General features: G+C 33.8%; 2 protein-coding genes and 1 long non-coding RNA gene across 6 annotated transcripts; 1 reads left to right on the top strand and 2 right to left on the bottom strand.

Moving 5' to 3' along the window:
* Positions 1–1,694: 1,694 nt before the first annotated feature.
* LOC18096895 ((S)-ureidoglycine aminohydrolase) lies at positions 1,695–8,244 on the bottom strand. Of its 2 annotated transcripts, none has more exons than XM_024596471.2 (13): positions 7,981–8,244; positions 7,759–7,908; positions 7,470–7,557; positions 7,278–7,354; positions 6,730–6,769; positions 6,573–6,639; positions 6,018–6,103; positions 5,630–5,711; positions 5,374–5,430; positions 3,294–3,332; positions 2,789–2,859; positions 2,162–2,215; positions 1,695–2,060 (listed from the first exon to the last, which is right to left on the bottom strand). In XM_024596471.2, the coding sequence occupies exons 1-13, from the start codon at positions 8,030–8,032 to the stop codon at positions 1,991–1,993; spliced, it is 933 nt and encodes a 310-aa protein (XP_024452239.2). In that variant the 5' UTR covers positions 8,033–8,244; the 3' UTR covers positions 1,695–1,990. The 2 variants fall into 2 exon arrangements, with proteins under 2 accessions (XP_024452239.2, XP_006385570.3); XM_006385508.3 differs by having other exon boundaries at positions 7,759–7,893.
* A 1,951-nt stretch (positions 8,245–10,195) lies between these two features.
* Positions 10,196–11,472, top strand: LOC112327000 (uncharacterized). Of its 2 annotated transcripts, XR_008058797.1 has the most exons (3): positions 10,196–10,650; positions 10,739–10,902; positions 11,011–11,472. It is a non-coding gene; the product is annotated as an uncharacterized LOC112327000 (long non-coding RNA). The 2 variants fall into 2 exon arrangements; XR_008058798.1 differs by having other exon boundaries at positions 10,739–11,472.
* Positions 11,473–12,008: 536 nt separating this feature from the next.
* Positions 12,009–16,229, bottom strand: LOC18096893 (light-harvesting complex-like protein 3 isotype 1, chloroplastic). 2 transcript variants are annotated; one of them, XM_024596458.2, is made up of 4 exons: positions 15,477–16,061; positions 12,600–12,737; positions 12,253–12,505; positions 12,009–12,161 (listed from the first exon to the last, which is right to left on the bottom strand). In XM_024596458.2, the coding sequence occupies exons 1-3, from the start codon at positions 15,862–15,864 to the stop codon at positions 12,255–12,257; spliced, it is 777 nt and encodes a 258-aa protein (XP_024452226.1). In that variant the 5' UTR covers positions 15,865–16,061; the 3' UTR covers positions 12,009–12,161; positions 12,253–12,254. The 2 variants fall into 2 exon arrangements, with proteins under 2 accessions (XP_024452226.1, XP_006385565.1); XM_006385503.3 differs by having other exon boundaries at positions 12,009–12,505; positions 15,477–16,229.
* Positions 16,230–16,568: the final 339 nt, after the last annotated feature.

Below are 16,568 nucleotides of genomic sequence, written 5' to 3'. Positions count from 1 at the left end.
CCTTTGAAAGGTTAAACACAACATTTGATGATAATCTTGATAAATTAGCTCAAATCAAAGTGATTCCAAGATTCCCTAATGGTGGCTTCGCCACAGCATCCAATTGGCTTCTCGGCCACAAATTCTGGGACTAAATTAGCGATCTTGCTTCAATTAACGTGGCAATATCTGCATCTTAACTGTGGTATTAGGCTTCTAGTGTTGTTCCTCTTTCTGGAAGGAAGATAAGGATCTGCTATTTTGGTCACTAACGACAATTTTTAATATGTTTTCGCACAGTTCTAGACCCCCCCGAATAATACAAGAGAATTTCGAAAAGGCCGGTCAAGTCACATGATGAAAAAGAAAATGAAAAAAAAAAATGAGTGTGGTTTTTCTTGGCCCAGCAAACTGAGGAATCTGGGTTCCAATTTCATCTTGTGATTATCGAAACATTTATCCAATGATCATATGGGATCATAAAGGTCAGAAGAATCTTCACATGTCCAGAGATGATTGGGTGCTAAACGATCTCCACTGGATTTATAATTTTGCCAAAGATCCCTCCACTGAAGGAGCTCCATGCGCCTCTTCACTCCACCGCGGATCCATCGTACAGTGCTAAGAAGGCGTTCCTGATTGAGAAGCTATGAGGTATTTCTTGCAGAGCTTGACAGTATTCAAAGTCTTCTACGGATAAATATTCAGCACCGACAGATAGAAGGCACTCACACAAGTTTATACCATGAACATAGAAAAATGAGGGGAAATCACCTTTCATTAAAATAGAAATCGAGATGCTTCTCCCCAATTGACTATGTTTTATCAGATAGCAGAATTTTCAAGACCAGCATCGAGATATGTCTTGCTGTCGCAAAATCTTTGTCGCACAGACAACTAGTGGATTTGCCATCAGGTTTCTCATATACTGGCTAACATGTTCACGGTGCTTTTGTTTTGAGATGGTCGCCATCTCTCACCATGAATTCCAGACAACTTTTTGGTGGAATCATAACCGGGCTTTCTTAGATGTTAACTAGATTATATGCTTGTGCTACATTGCTTTCTTGTCGATTTTTTTTAAAATATAAAAAAATACTAAGATATTAGTATTTTTTTCTAGAATATAAAATATAAATTGTGAGAAGATGAAACTTGGTTCATTTGAAAATCTAAATCTATAATCTAAACAACTAGTAAAAATATAATTTAAAAAAATATTTAAGATAATCTCTTTTTAAAAAACATTAAGACGATAATATATTGAATTAACCCGACCCAGGTTAATTTATTAAATCTGCAACTTAGATTATTAAATCATAACAATCTCATAATAACAATCTAATAAAAGATAAATTAAAACAAATTTAAATTTATATTTCTGATCAATCCAATATTGAAAGATGAAATTAAAAAAATTCTATTAAAAATGACAAAAATTCAAAACCCAAATTATAAAACCAAGATAACCCAATATAAAATAAGTTAAAAAGCTTAATTCTCAATAAATATAATGTTGAATGATAAAATTAAAAAGAAAAAAAAATGAAAAAAAACACTAAAAAACTACTTAGATTAATCCACTAAGCTTATTATCCAAGTTATAAGATTTGAAAACAAATTATAAAATTTATTTTTTAATAAATGAAATATTAGGAGATAAATTAAAATAATTAATAATATTTTGTGATTCGATGCTAGGTAAAAACACCACCTTTTTAGTTTTAGCTAATAATAATAATTTCCATCTTTGAAATTACAGGTGCATTCCCACAATTCAGAATATTTTGTTTTTCTTAAACAGGACAGAACAGCGACTTTTTTCACCAAATAAGATCTTCAAGTTGAATTCCTTCCATCACGATTCCATTCACTACATGAAGATGACCATCATTCAGCTAAATGATGTTCACAGGCTTTAAAAGGCCGATCTTTGCTTCAGAAATTAGTAAATATATCCTTGCTAGAATTAGGTCAATGAAACCAAAGGACGGCTTTTCACTGCGTCTGATTACAATGGATTCCTATTCACGTCTTTGTACAGCAAATATCGTGAACGGGTCTTACCAAGTGCGGCGTACCTGAAAAGGTAGCAAAATATATCATTGTGTATCAGATTTGGGTTTGCAGGAGGAATAAAAATTCGTGCTTGCAGGGAGAAAGAAGGCTATATTTTTCTCACCATTGGGGTACAAATGGGGCCATCCAAATGGCATCCCCAGATTGAACTGGGTACCTGTAATAAAACAAAGTATATTGTTAAGCTACAAGAACAAATTTTTTGAGAAGTTGCAGAAAACAGACTAGCGGGAACAACCGAACCGCATATGCAAGCATAAACCAATGAGTTAAAGACATGTTTCAACAAAAGAAGTTCCAGAAGCACTGAGAACCCACTTAAAGCTTGAGTGTATTGTTAAAGATGCATGCACAGACACGCATATACTTACCAACAAAGGAGCTTCCCAGCTGAAAACAAAATATCATATATTGAATATAAATCTCAGATTTTTCTTTTTCCTTTTTCCCTTTCTCTTCCTTTTCTTTTATCTTTTTTCTTATTGTTTTTTTTTACGTAGACAAAAGGTCCACATCTTTTGACTAATACATTTGAAGCAGTTTATAAAAATGTTCTATCGAAAAGCTTCATAGCATTGGAAACAGGACTTTTAAAGTGCTTTAGAATGCTAATAAAATTCAGAATCTATCATATAGGCATTTAAATAGCATTAACACCAAATGGTTCTGGGGATTGTTTAAGAATGGCATTAATTATCTGAGAATCACCACTCTTGATTAAAATTCTTACCAGCTATCACCCAAACGATAAATACCCTGTCCCTCTAATAGCAGCAAACCATGCTGATTATAATGCACCTCCTACAAAGCAAACATGCAAGTGAGAAAAACGAGGAACATTATTCAAAATTCACATCACAAATTCAAGGGATGTCAGCCAGAAGAAGCTGATAAGTTCCTTCTGTATGTCAGCCAGCCAAAATTTCACATCACAAAATTTCACATAACAACTGGGCACATGTGGTTAGAGAAACATGACACTTCAAAGATTATTGCATCATGAAGATGAACAGGCAGTTCATTTTAAATTATTTCCCTAAAATAAGTTCCTTCTGTACGTCAGCATTTGGCTGGACCTCAGACTTCTTAAAAACTGGTATTCACATTCTTTGGATTTTTAGGCCCTCTAAAGAATTCAATCAGTACAGTGGTGAAACAATATAACAAACAACACTTACAACCTAAGATCTTGAAACAAATTATGGAGTTTCAATTGCCAAACAAGGAAAGCATACCTTCACATTAAGGAATTCTCCAGGTTGAAAATCCATTATCTGCACACAGGGAATCATACCAACCAAGAATCCAGCTTATTAGAAAGAACACAACAATTCAGAAGTTTGTCAGGTCAGAAATGTTTATGATCCAATATTTCATCAATACTACCATAGAAGTTTCCTACATGATGTGAGAAAAGGAACCTGCACATGGCAAGTGATTATATGCATGGAATTCAGAACTCTTGAATTGAAACCATAGGATTGGGAATTTCAGAACAACATTCCAGTACTGCACCATAATCCTAAATTTCTTGTCAAGATATTGTACAGTGTAATAATTGAAGCATCGAGATATTGAAGATCCTACCCTACTGGCGCTTTTAACTCTGCAACCGACAACTTGTGCGATGTTTAAAGCATTAAACTAATTCTGTAAGGACTTCTTGCATCCAAATCTTTTGACAAGGTGAAATGTGAGGCAAATAAATAGCTCATTCTATCATCAATCCACATTCTCATTGCTTCCAATCAATTGTGATTCATGTGTGCAAATATTGCTGGGAAGCATGCAAATGATATGTAGAACGTGGCTGCGGGCGAACCTAACGTTTGGTAACCCAAAAAAAGTTGTTTTTGATGGGTAGGACCCACATGAAACCGGAGTTTCATGAGAAGCAGCATTTTGCTGCTTCTCATCTAACAGTGGAGCATGGCTCCACTGTTCAGTGAACAGTGGAGCCATGCTCCACTGTAGCTGTTCACTAAAGTGAGAGCAGCGTTTTTTTTTTTTTTTTTTAAAAAAAAAAAAAAAATTTGAAAAACCAGTGTGCTACACTGTTAAAAGTTTAGGTTTTTTTTTTTAAAAAAAAAAAATTAGTCCAATTAATTGATTTCACTCACACTATTCATGTGAACATGAATAATATTTTTTTTTGTTAAAAAAATAGTTTAAGATGAATTAAATTTACTCGTACTGTAATTCCAATTTTATTCCTGATAATATTTTACCTAATTTTATTGCATACTCAAAAAATATGAAAACTATAGTTCTTATCGAATAAATTTTGTGCGTAATGACATTGGAAATTTTTTTTAATTCACTTGAACAGTGTAGCAACACGCGTGAATTTAGTACACACGTGTTGCTTTGCCCAGCCGGGTCACTGGCTTGGGCCAGTGACCGGGCTGGGCTGGCTGGGCTAATGGGTCGGACCGGGTCTAATCCAAACCTAAATGCATTGACCCGGGTCCGTTCCAAATCTAAATGCATTGAACCGGGTGTGACCCAGTAAAATAAAAAAAATCCAATAAAATTTCACAGATATTGTGTTTTATTCGAAAAACTAGTGTTAAATATTATTCAATGACACTACATTAACTAGTGTTAAAAACGTAGCATTTGCAGAATTTGATCGCAATCCTAATTTTGTTTCTGATTATATTTTACCTGATGTTGTTGCACTCTTAAGAAATTTGTGAAAACTGTAGTTCTTGTCGGATGTATTTCATACGTGATGGAATTGTAGATAGTTTAATGGAACAATAAAAAATATTTAAGTATTATTTATTTCATGATGTAATAGCAATAGTTAATCTATAATATTTAAATTAAAAACCATAAATATTAATATATATATTTTAAAATTATTTTATAACCTCAATTTCAAAAGCATTTTTAACCAAACACATTAAAACTACTTTTTATTCAACCTCAATTTCAACCACAGTTTTAACCAAACACCTATTTTTTCAAATCAACCTCAACTAAAAGTACTTTTTATAAAACAACTTTTTTCAAACCAATACCACAACAGCTACCGCAATACCAAACACACTCGTAGAGGTGCTGATCAAAACAGCTACTCAACCAAACAGGTTCATTAATCAAAGTTACTGTGTGCAGAGATATCTGAGTGTATAATTTCCAAAAATTGCTTATAAGTGCACACAAATTTTGTCCAATTCCAAACCCTACCTATGAAAAACTAATCTGTGAAAAAGTGCATCTCAGAAAGATAAGTTCCTCGGCATTTTTTCAAAATTTTAACCTACTAAAGTATGAAGATCGAAGGCTAGGAAGCAAATTAAGGCTTACATGGATATTGAAGTCATATGGCAATGATGGAGGCAGAAGCTTTCTGAGTTCAAAAACCTGTCAAGAAGTATAGAGTGAGCAATATTGTCGCATGTGCACATGACTAACCAAAATTTAATAAAATAATAACAGCACAATATGCTCAGGACGAGTAATAAGTATATCTATATTTATTGTTTGCTAAAGAAAAACACATATTTGTGTGTCATAAAATCCAAGTACCTTACAACAATAAGAAAAAAAAATTGAAAGGTACCTCGCCTGGAGTTTCAAGAAGTGGCTGCTGGTCTGTTGAACCAACAATTTGCTTAGTAAAATGATTTTCAAGAGGAGAATACCTAACAGGACAAGAAACCCTTTTAGTAAACATAATTCATAATTATTAAGGACAATATAGTAACTAGACTGCACTAGCAAGAAAATACTAAACTTAATGAAAGACATCTTTTTGACAAGCCTGATCAAACAGATATCTAAATAATAAGCCCTGCACCAACTTTCCCAGTCTTATTAATGTCTGGATATTATGAACTTAGATGCCACCATAAAGATGCTTAAAGAAGAATAAAATTTAAATAAAGCAATAGCGAAGGTGAGACAGCTGTGCATTCAGTCGATCACACTTCGAGAAGAAACGAACGAACCTGCGTTCAAAGACAACTAGAGTAGCTGATGCATCACACTCCAGAGAATGTTTGGAATTTGGGGCTAGATAAGCATATGAATCCACCTATAAAACAAAAGGTATAACATCAAAATTTTGAAGCCAGCATAAACAAATCAGATACGGATTCCCTTTCTCTAATCTGTACATGTGTGAGTGGTTGAGCTTTCAAAAACATGGTACCAAGTATCTTGGGTTACAAAAGAATGATTCAAAAAGGAAACCAAATGTCTAAAATTTGCCTTTTGATTTTAAACCTGCCTTTCGTCAACACTACCAAAAATCTAAATCATGGTTGAGCTCTTAAAGCAAATAGATACACGAGTGTGTGTGTGTGTGTGTTGGGGGGGGGGGGGGGGTTGAGTTTTTAAATAATTGGTTCTGAGTGCCAGGGATTTTAAAACCACGGTTTTAGAAAAGGAAATCAATTGTCTAAATCTGCCTTTCAATTTCAAACTTGCTTTTTGTCAACTCTACCAAAATTCCACACGCATTCCTAATGTCCATACGCCCTAAATTCATAAATCACACTTGCCATCAGTTGGTGGTGGGCACCAGATGCATTAGTCAGAGTTGCAGAACCCTGAACCACGAACAAGAACCTAATGATTTAGGAAGTATGGGTTAGCCAGGATTGTAATCAGATCAACTCCATTGATAATAGAAATTCATAAAAAAAAAACTATCCTCACCTCTCTACATCATTTGGAGGGAGTCCAGACTTTGAATTTTCTGCACATGTTAGAGCTTATGTCAGCAAGCAAGCAAGCCAAATTAGTGGAAAAGCATAATAAGCTGCATCACATTTTTCACTTGAAAGTCACATAGAAGATGAATGATTCATACGTGTACTATACGTAAGAGGGAAGTGGGTTCACATCACACGCTGAAGAGGGTCCACAGATTTCAAGGCTTCTAAATAGTAAGAACAAGAAGTGCCTCAACCATACCCATGTAGGGTGGCGTGCACTTTCAAGAGGAAGAAAAACTCAGCCAAATCAAATAAATGCAATTACACAAATCCTACAGGATTAGAGTTTCTGATTTTTATGTTTTTATGATAACAGAGTTCTGCAAAAATCTAAAGATGATAGCCAATTTCAACAAAGAAGGAAGGTATGCAGCTGAAGCCAATACCAAGGTTGGGCAACAACATTCAAGAAACTATGTGCATAAAGATAGAACTTGAACACAATCCGGTAAAATGCAATAATAGTCAGTGAGAAAGGAGGGAGCACACCTTGCATCTTTGCTAAGTACATCACAAAGTGGGAACCCATAGCTGGCGTAATTAGATATGCCCCCAATGTATTTGTCCTGTCATGTATAAATTTGAATGACTCACTAAACCACCACCCAACATGTGGTAAGACATGATCTCTTCATATAAATCAATCAATCCAAAAAAACAAAGCAAAGATGAAAGTAGTACCATCCTGGTAAAGGACTGAATACATGACTTTCTGGTGTCATCAAAGCATGGTCTCCTTTATAAACACTACGTGTGAAACCTGGCAAGTCTGGATAACCATAACCAAAAACTTCAGCTAACTATACTTCTGATTTCTTTTTTAATTACAAATAAAATTAATTTATGACTTATTTCGCTCATATTTTTGTTTATTTGCAATTGATTCAACGAATTACATACATTTCTATTTAAATAGGATAGAATTTAAAAATGAAGATTGAGAGAGGAGAGAATAAACTGACCGACCGACCTTGAAGGTGAGAAGGAGAGAGCGTTGGATTAGTGACTTTCCAATATAGAGGTTTGGAGGAGGAGGAGGCGGCCGTTTCGGTTTCAAACACTGAAGGAGCAGAACAGAATAATCCTCCGCCATCATCACTCAAAGCTACATTCAAAAAATCTGAAAACAAACTCAAATCATGATGAGTTAAATAAATCAATAATAAAAAAAAAAAAAACAGATGTGCTGTACTTGATGATAGAGAGAGTAGGAGGAGGAGAGACGGTAGCGATGAGGTTAGCATATTTTTGTTCCGGCCTGTTAAATGAGCGAGTGTAGAAAAAAACCCAACTAGGAGAATCTGTGTAGCAGGAGGTTCAGTCTGAGCCTGAAGCGAGTAGTGGACTGACAAGAGTCGTGTCGTGCCCAGTGACAGGGAGTGGAATCCGCTGTGGAAAAATATTGGTGACTGCTGACTAGGAGAGAGAGAGCCTGGATCTGACGTCTGAACTCTCAAGTGTTATAAGCGGCTGTTGCTGATTATTTAGCCACTCGTAGAATCTTCTATTATTAATTATTTATTTATTTAATAAAAATAACAAAATCATTATATTAACATTGTTTTTTTTTAATCTTACTCTTTAACCAAAAAAAAATTGTTATTCATAATTTTTTTTATTAAGTTGTATACTTTGTCATAAATTATTTTTTTCTAGATTTGAATCTTTAACATTAGATTTATTAAAAGAAGGTTTCATTAATTTTTTTAATAAATTTAATTTAATTTCATGACTTAAATTACCGGTTTAACAAATTAACCTCAGTTGATTTAGGTTTTTTATTTTTACAGTGTTTTCTAATTGAATTTTTTAATCCTTTTAAAATTAAGTTTGATGGAAATTAAACTTTGTAATTTTTTTCAATTTACTTTTTGTAATTTAAGTCAAGGATTTTGTATGTTAACTCAAGTTGATTCTATTCATTATTATCCTTTTTTTAATTGGGTTCGTAATTTTTTTCAATTTACTTTTTATAGGGCTATCCCGATCTCATGACCCAAGTTGCGAGTTAGCAAGTTGATCCAAGTTGACTTGTTCGTTTTTTGAATCCTTTTTTAATTGAATATATATATATTTTTAAAAAATTCCACTCTTAACAACTCAATCTTTTTTTTTTTTCAGTTTCATCCTTTAATATTAAGTTATTTAGAAATTATGCTTTGTAATTTTTTTTCCAGTGGAGTTATCCCTGTTTCATGGATTTATGTTTTTTTTTTAATTTTAACATTCAATATTAGATATATTTGAAACGAAACTTTGTTATTTTTTATTTTATTTTTATAAAGTTATTGGGTCACATAATTCAAATTATAGATTTAAAATATTAGCTCATATTGACTTGAATGTTTTTTTAATTAATTTTTTTATTTTTTTATTTAATATTTAATATAGTTCAGATAAAAATTAGATTTTATAATTTTTAAAAATTTACTTTTTATTACACCTCTCCATCGGGCATCTAGCGTTCCATCTGGTCCTTCTGCCTTCCTCAATGTACTAGAAACGGAGCTTTTATTTGCTACAAAAGCTGGAGTTTTTGTTGTTCAAGCTGCTGGAAATGGCGGCCCTTTCTTTTAGTCCTCGGGTTACAAGTGTAGCTTCTTCCATCATCGATCGCAAGTACGACAACACCATCATTCTTGGGAATTGACGAAGCTTCTCTCGCACTGGCCTTGCCCGTACGTAATATTCCGACTTTCACTGCCCTTGTTTATTGATCATGCATGTGCGAACAAATAAGATGGTGTGGCTTTGTTTTCATTTCAGCTTTTCGTTCATCCATTCTTGAAATCAATGCTATACACCGCTCAAATTGGAGTAATTATTAGATTATAAAAAAAAAATTGCAGCTCCAAGTACAGCAGGAGTTAATTATGTCTTACCGAATAGCTGCAGCAGCTGATATTCTCATAAGAACACCAACAGTGTTCTAGAAGTTGAGAGCTGTCAACATCAAGAACAGCATTGGTTCGAAACATGTTGATTATCTGCACTTGTAACCTTGACTCCGAATATTACAGAAGATGGGGGCTGCAGGTTTTATAACCACAATGGATCCTGACATTGGTTCTGAGCAAGTCAAGGGAAACACAATCACTATGCAAGTCCCTGCCATTATCCTGAGCAACATGCAATCTTCCAGAGTATGGCAAACTATCATTCAATAAGATATAATTACTATACATGTAATCATTTTGAATGCGTAGCTCTGCACTTATCCTCTTTTTTACCCACACCGAATGCGTAGTATTCCCACAGGATCGATAAGTGATAGTACTTCACATTGATCTCATTTATTCCTATAATGCCTATTAAATTTCCTGGATTTATGGACGCCTGATGAAATGGCATTTATCCATACGTCTACAGGCTTTGTGGGAGTATTATAGCTCAAATACTATCAGGAGCAGCAGTGGACAAGCTGTGGGATTTGCTGCAAGGGCAAGAATATTTGACGGAAGGAAAGCATTCTTTGCTCGGCAGGCACCAATTTTTGCATCTTATTCATCTAGAGGTCCCAATGTGAACAATGCACTTTTGCAAACTGCTGATGTCCTCAAACCAAATGTCACGGCTTCAGGATCCTCCATCTGGGCTGCTTGGACCCCCGACAACGAAGGAGATCCTTCTATCAAGGGTACGGACACAGTTTTAAAGTTGTTTGATGGGTAACCAGCATCACTTATGCCCTCTAAATTATCGGATGACTGGTCTCGATATCAGAATGCAAGACTTGGTATCTTCATCTCACCCGGCATTATTTGCGGAAGCAATGCCATTTTAAGCCCCTTAAGTTTGCAAATAGACATTGTAAAGTACTTTCAAGTGCATCATCTACTTCAATAGCAAGATGATGATGTTGGTATATCTCTGGGAAGAAAGTAGCTAAATCTATGCTATCATTCTTCTTGGTTTTACTTTTTAATGCATTCATGCTACCATTCTTGCAGGGCAAACTTGTATCCGGTACTGGCATGGCTGCTCCTAACATAGCTGGTGTGGCGGCTTTAATCAAGCAAAAACACCCTAGGTGGAGTCCTGCAGCTATCACATCAGCAATGATGACAGCAGCCAACATTTGACCATTCTGGCCCTCCCATTTTAGCACAACTAGGTAACCAACTAGCTCCTGCTACTCCGTTCGATTTTGATGATGGATCCATAAATCCGGCTCTCGACCCAGGAGATCATATTCAATTCTTATTTTGAAAAATATGTCCAGTTTCTTTGTGCTGTTCCAGGTGTTGATGAAGGTTCTGTAAGATGAGCAGTAGGAACTGATTGTCCAACAAAGAAAGGTGATTCGACGGATTACAAACGTCAGTAGCAGGAAGTTTATAGAGTGACTGTGAGGCAACCATCAGGTGTAAACGTTACTGTCTCCCCTAAGTTTTTTTGATAAATTCCAAAGCTTCCAAGCATCTTAGGATTGTGTTGACAGCAAATAAAGGCATCGAGAACTTACCATTTTGTTTGGCATGGTGATTCTGGCAGGCAGGAGAATTAATGTTTTTCTTTGTTTTTGGGGAGAGAAATGAAGTAAGACATGCATGTCTTCATAAAATATGTAGTATAATTTTTGCATGCTTGCTTGAACGAGTAGGGCATAAAAATAGTGGTAGATGAGAACCGGCTAATTTGTAAAGGGAGTTTTATACCGAGAGTCACTGCAGGGTTTCATTTATCGTGGCGTTTGGATTTTACAAATTAAGTGTTTGATAAAAAGCCTAAAAGCAATGAAATACCAATTATCAAGATTAATTCTTTTAAAAATTTTAGCAAAGTTATAATATTAATTTGATAATAAAATTATCATATTAGTATTACAATGGCTTTCTAATCATTAAATAAAAAATAAAAGCAATTCTGTAAAATATAATCAAATAGTTTTCTCAAAGACAATGAGAGAGTGAAAATACAATCAAACATTAAAAGGATTTTTGTGATTCTCCCTTGAAAACAATAGTGAACTAAGCAATTTAAGAATAAGAGGGATGATATTAATTAAAATCTTCACGAAAATATCAAAAGTTCTTTTAAAAATAAATAAATAAATCATTGTTGAGCCTAGCAAGTGATCTAAAAGCCTGGGCGTGCCTAAGCCGAACACAATCTGAATCTTATGTTGATTGTGTAGTTTGAATGTTTCTGTTTCTGTTTTTATTAATTTAGCTGATCTTATTTTACTTTGTGTGCAAAGAGGGAATTTGAGACATGTGATTTGTGAAAACAGTTGATATTTTCCAACAGGCAGTAAACAATTGGTAAATGAAACTGCCAACCAACCCTCCTAGGACTATGATTTGTTATCATGCAATCCACTAACATTCAGGAAAACAGCAACAGTGCTGTGCACATGAACTTCGAGGAAACCTATATTACAATGAAAATTTTGCTCTTATCAAGGATACTACAATAGCACAGGAGAAATTAGAACACGAAGCAAAGTTTGAATTTTCCTTACAGCTAATCATCTTTGGGGCTGGTGGATTTCTCATCCTGCCAGGTTGCTTGCCATTGCTTGTCATAGAAGGTTGTCTCCTCCAGCAACTTTTTTATGGTTTCTAAATCCTCATTCTTCCGTATTAGAAGCACCCCTACCACAGCTACAAATAATAGAGTTTTGCAGAAGAAGTTGCTCATCTGATCAACCAGACCAACACCAGTCAAGCTATCAACCAGGTAAGCCATGAAAAACCCAATCATTGCAGCACGGCCTGCATAGAATACATGAAACCACATTAAATAGTTTCTCGTGAGCCAGATGGGCTGTTTCCTCGTGAACATTCGAAGAAAACAATCTTAACAAACCATTGAGAAGTTCTGCTTCCGGCAGATGGAATCTTTTCATCCATGTCCACCATGGTATTATTGAGGTATCAAAAACAACAGGGTCGTTGTTGCTTGATGATTCTGGGTTACACTGGAGCCATTTCCTCCTCCTAGCCTCTGAAAAGATTAACAAAGCATGTAAATATATGCTGAGTAATACCATCAAGAGTTGCTAGAGATTGGATGTCAAGGAAATAATTACACAAATCAACTAACTACTTCAGGGCTAACATGTACCTAGAACAGAAAAGATATCGCTTCATTGATATACAGACATGAACTCTGAACAGAAAAGATACTACAATACAAATCATGTTATGGCATCCGCAATAATATATTACCTTTATACTGACTGGAAAGATTGGTTGAAGATGAATAATGAATAGACTTCTACAACGTTACAACGTTCTATACAGACATGAACTCCAAAATAAATCAAATCTTTTAGCACATGTTAGCGACTGCCTCACATATCATAAATATAATATTCCCAACATCGAGGAAAAAGAACCACGAAAACAATAGTTATGCTAGTCTGCATCAGTAAAAATAATAAAAGCAGTTCCAAATGCAAACCAACAATTCTTTATAAATTTGGTATCCTTAAGCACATCTTTCGTATATTTTGTGTATGATGCCACATTCCTCTCTGTACAGAGGGATCTCATTTAAGTAGCAAAGCTCGTGCAATCAATACAATGATGGTGGCAGCGCACTCTTTCTTCACATAGCATGCGAATTCATATCACAAACCCGGGACATAACAATAAGATGCACACTGGTTCCGCACACCCATTATTCCAAGCTGTTGGATGAGTAGTTCCTATCTGGAGTTTGGACCCATTCATCCAGCAGCTCGCAGAATTTGGTCAAGTTTGGACCCTCTATTTGATCTGTCAGTCACAAGATTTAATTTTTACAAGATTATTGGTGCACACAACACTCACTATAGGTCAGATCAATCTTTTTTTTAACGTAAAAAAAGAATAAACATTACTATCGTGTTTTATAATAATAAAAATTTAATCATAAACTCAAAATATAATAGATATTAGACGATATTTAAAAAATATATATTGATATAATATCATATTAGATGATATTTGTTTTTAAATATTGAGTCAACAACATATTAAATCGACCTGAATTAACCTTTCAAATCTTTTGACCATGGTCATTAGAACATAATAACTTTATAGAAACTAAATTAAAATAAATTATGAAAATCAATTCATATATTGAAGGAAGAAATTGAAAAAAAAATTAAATTAAAAAAAGAACCAAAAAACTACACGGGTCAACTCGAAATAAACTGTCACATTAGCAACTCAGAAAATGAGATTAAGATAACTCCGTGGAAAGAAAATAAAAATAAAAATAAAAATATGAAGCACAATTTTCAACCAACCTAATTTTTAAAAATTAAATTGAAAAAAAAGATAAAAAAAATAACCCAAATCAACTTGGGCTAACATATTAAACCCGCGACCTGAATCATGAGACCATGATAACTTCATAAAAAGCAAATAAAAAAATTTAAAAAACTCAATTTCCAACATATCAATGTTTAAAGATGAAATCGAAAAAAAAAAAAACTAAAGCCTTGAGACTAGGATAACTCAGCAAAAAACAAATTGAAAAAATTACGAAACTCAATTCCCAACAACCTTATATTGAAGGATAAAATTGAAAAAAAAACTAAATAATTAAGAGAAGATTGAGTTATTGAAGGGTGAAATTGAAAAAAAAAATCAATTAAAAAAAACAAAAAAAATGAATTGAGGTTTAACTGTAAAACTCACGATATGGGTTATGAGATCATGATAATTGATAGGAAGAAAATAAAAAAAAAAAACTAAGAAGCTTAATTGAAAAAATATTCAATTAAAAAAGAACTAAAAAATAAACAGGGTTAACTCGAGTTAATCAGTCAAACTCGCGACTTGGGTAATGATATCAAGATAACCTCATAAAAAGAAAATTAAAAAAACTATGAAGCCCAATTTTCAACCAACATAATATCAAAGGATAAAATAAAAAAGTCAATTAGAAAAAGCAACCCAAAAAATAACCCGAGTCAACCTAAAATAAAGCATCAGTTATAAGATCAAAATAAATTCATTGAAAATAATCGAAAAAAATACAAAACTATAATTGTAATAGATCAAATATTGAAGGTTGATATTGATAAAAATAAATAAATAAATCCATGAAACTAATATATAACAAAAAAAAAAAGGTATAACTCTCAAAACAATTAATATTAAAAGATAAAATCGAAATCCAAACTAAAAAAATTAGGTTTACAAAAGGTGAAATTAAAAAAAAAAAAAAACAAAAACAAAACACTATTCTAGAAACAACAGTGCGGCACTTCCATTTTTTTTCCTTCTAAACATAAATTCACAATCACAGCCACTAAGATGGTCATGACTTCTGCTAAGTGAAAATTTGCCTTAATTACCTAGTCCATGTCTCACCTAACAAATCCAATGGCAGATCAAACATTTATAGAACCATCTGTAAAACCATTGGATTTTCAGTATTACACAATTGACTCTATTCAGCTGCAAATGATGTTAAATTTTTCTCCAAAGGAAACAAATTCTACAAAAACATGCAGAGAAAAGGAGAGCAATTCAGAATATCATTTGAAACTACAACACACACACCTTTTGTTTTTCCTTAATTGCATGAGAACTAAGTGGCTAAAAGAAAAAACAAAAACTCAATTAAGAAACAAAATTGCAGCACTAAGAATCCACAAACCAATCCATGCAAACAAGAAACTGGATATTAGTCATGAAGCAGATAATCACTCAAACTAGAATCCAAAACCCAATAAAAAAATCTAACCGGCATCGATAACAGCATCCCAATCGGTTTTCCCATCTTTCTGAAACTGCTTCAAGTCCCAAGTCCCTGAAATCCACCTGGGGTCCCCAAATTTACTCACTTCAACCTTCTCCTCTCCCCCAGCAGCCACAGCTCCATTAGAGCTATTTTTAGCCACAGGAACTGAATCAGAAGACTCTGGTGTCTTCTGCTCCAATTTTGGTTCCTCTACAGTGGCAGCGGAGGCTGAAACTCCAGCTCCTCCATTGTCTGTAGAGGCCTTGGGAGTGGATAGGAGAAAAGGACGGTTCGTGGGTCCGAGAGAGAGTGTCGATTTGTAGGTGAAATGGGGTTTGGAAGGTGGAAAGCGAGTTAGTGGCGGAGAGAACAAAGACATTGATATGGACATTGTTTTCTTGGTTAATGGAGCTTGAGCTTGTGTTTGTTTGTATCAGTTTGGATCTAGTTATCCTCAACCTTACAAGTTACAAAATACATACAAATGAAAATGGGGTTTTCGTAATTTAGGTTTCTTCTCATCATATAGGCTGAATCACAGGAGAGATAGTGTTTTCTAAACTAAGCCAAATATAGGTGTTAAGCAGAACCTTGTAAGATAAAGAAAGAAGTCGCTACTATTTCTAAATATAAATTTAATACTAAACTTACTTAGTTTTTCAATATTCAAACAAAAATATATGATTTTAAAAGATTATGATGAAATTAAATTCAAATGTAACAACAATGATGATGAGATGTCACCAGCATCCACTAAATGTTCAAATTAAAAAAAAATGATTTGGAAAGCAAATGGATGATATGTTATATATTTGTAATAAAGTATGTAGTATAATTATTAATAGTTGAAGTTATGTTAATGTTGCATGTAGTATAATTATTAATAGTAGAAGTTATGTTAATGTTGCTAGTATTATTCTTATTAGAAATTTAAATCTGAACACTATTAAATATTATAGACCATATAGAAAATATCATGATAAAATTTTATGTAATGTGGTGTCTATGCAAGCGAGTCCCTTGTTATTGAAAAGGTCATGGCAATTTGATAGTAAAGTAGCATGTGATGGGTTTAAAAATAAATATTTTTTTTTG

Source organism: Populus trichocarpa, chromosome 3 (genome assembly GCF_000002775.5).
Source record: "Populus trichocarpa isolate Nisqually-1 chromosome 3, P.trichocarpa_v4.1, whole genome shotgun sequence".
Taxonomy (NCBI): domain Eukaryota; kingdom Viridiplantae; phylum Streptophyta; class Magnoliopsida; order Malpighiales; family Salicaceae; genus Populus; species Populus trichocarpa.
Note: the sequence above shows the minus strand (reverse complement) of the source record. Positions and strands in the feature narration are given on the sequence as shown.

Coding starts and splice junctions, on each gene's coding strand:
- LOC18096895 (XM_024596471.2), bottom strand. CDS start 8,032: ATGCTAACCTCATCGCTACCGTCTCTCCTCCTCCTACTCTCTCTATCA. Junction 7,909..7,980: donor CCTACTCTCTCTATCATCAA/GTACAGCACATC, acceptor GTTTGTTTTCAG/ATTTTTTGAATGTAGCTTTG. Junction 5,712..6,017: donor CTAGTTGTCTTTGAACGCAG/GTTCGTTCGTTT, acceptor TTGTCCTGTTAG/GTATTCTCCTCTTGAAAATC.
- LOC18096893 (XM_006385503.3), bottom strand. CDS start 15,864: ATGTCCATATCAATGTCTTTGTTCTCTCCGCCACTAACTCGCTTTCCA. Junction 12,738..15,476: donor GGATGCTGTTATCGATGCCG/GTTAGATTTTTT, acceptor TAATCTTTTCAG/AGGCTAGGAGGAGGAAATGG. Junction 12,506..12,599: donor GGAAGCAGAACTTCTCAATG/GTTTGTTAAGAT, acceptor TATTCTATGCAG/GCCGTGCTGCAATGATTGGG.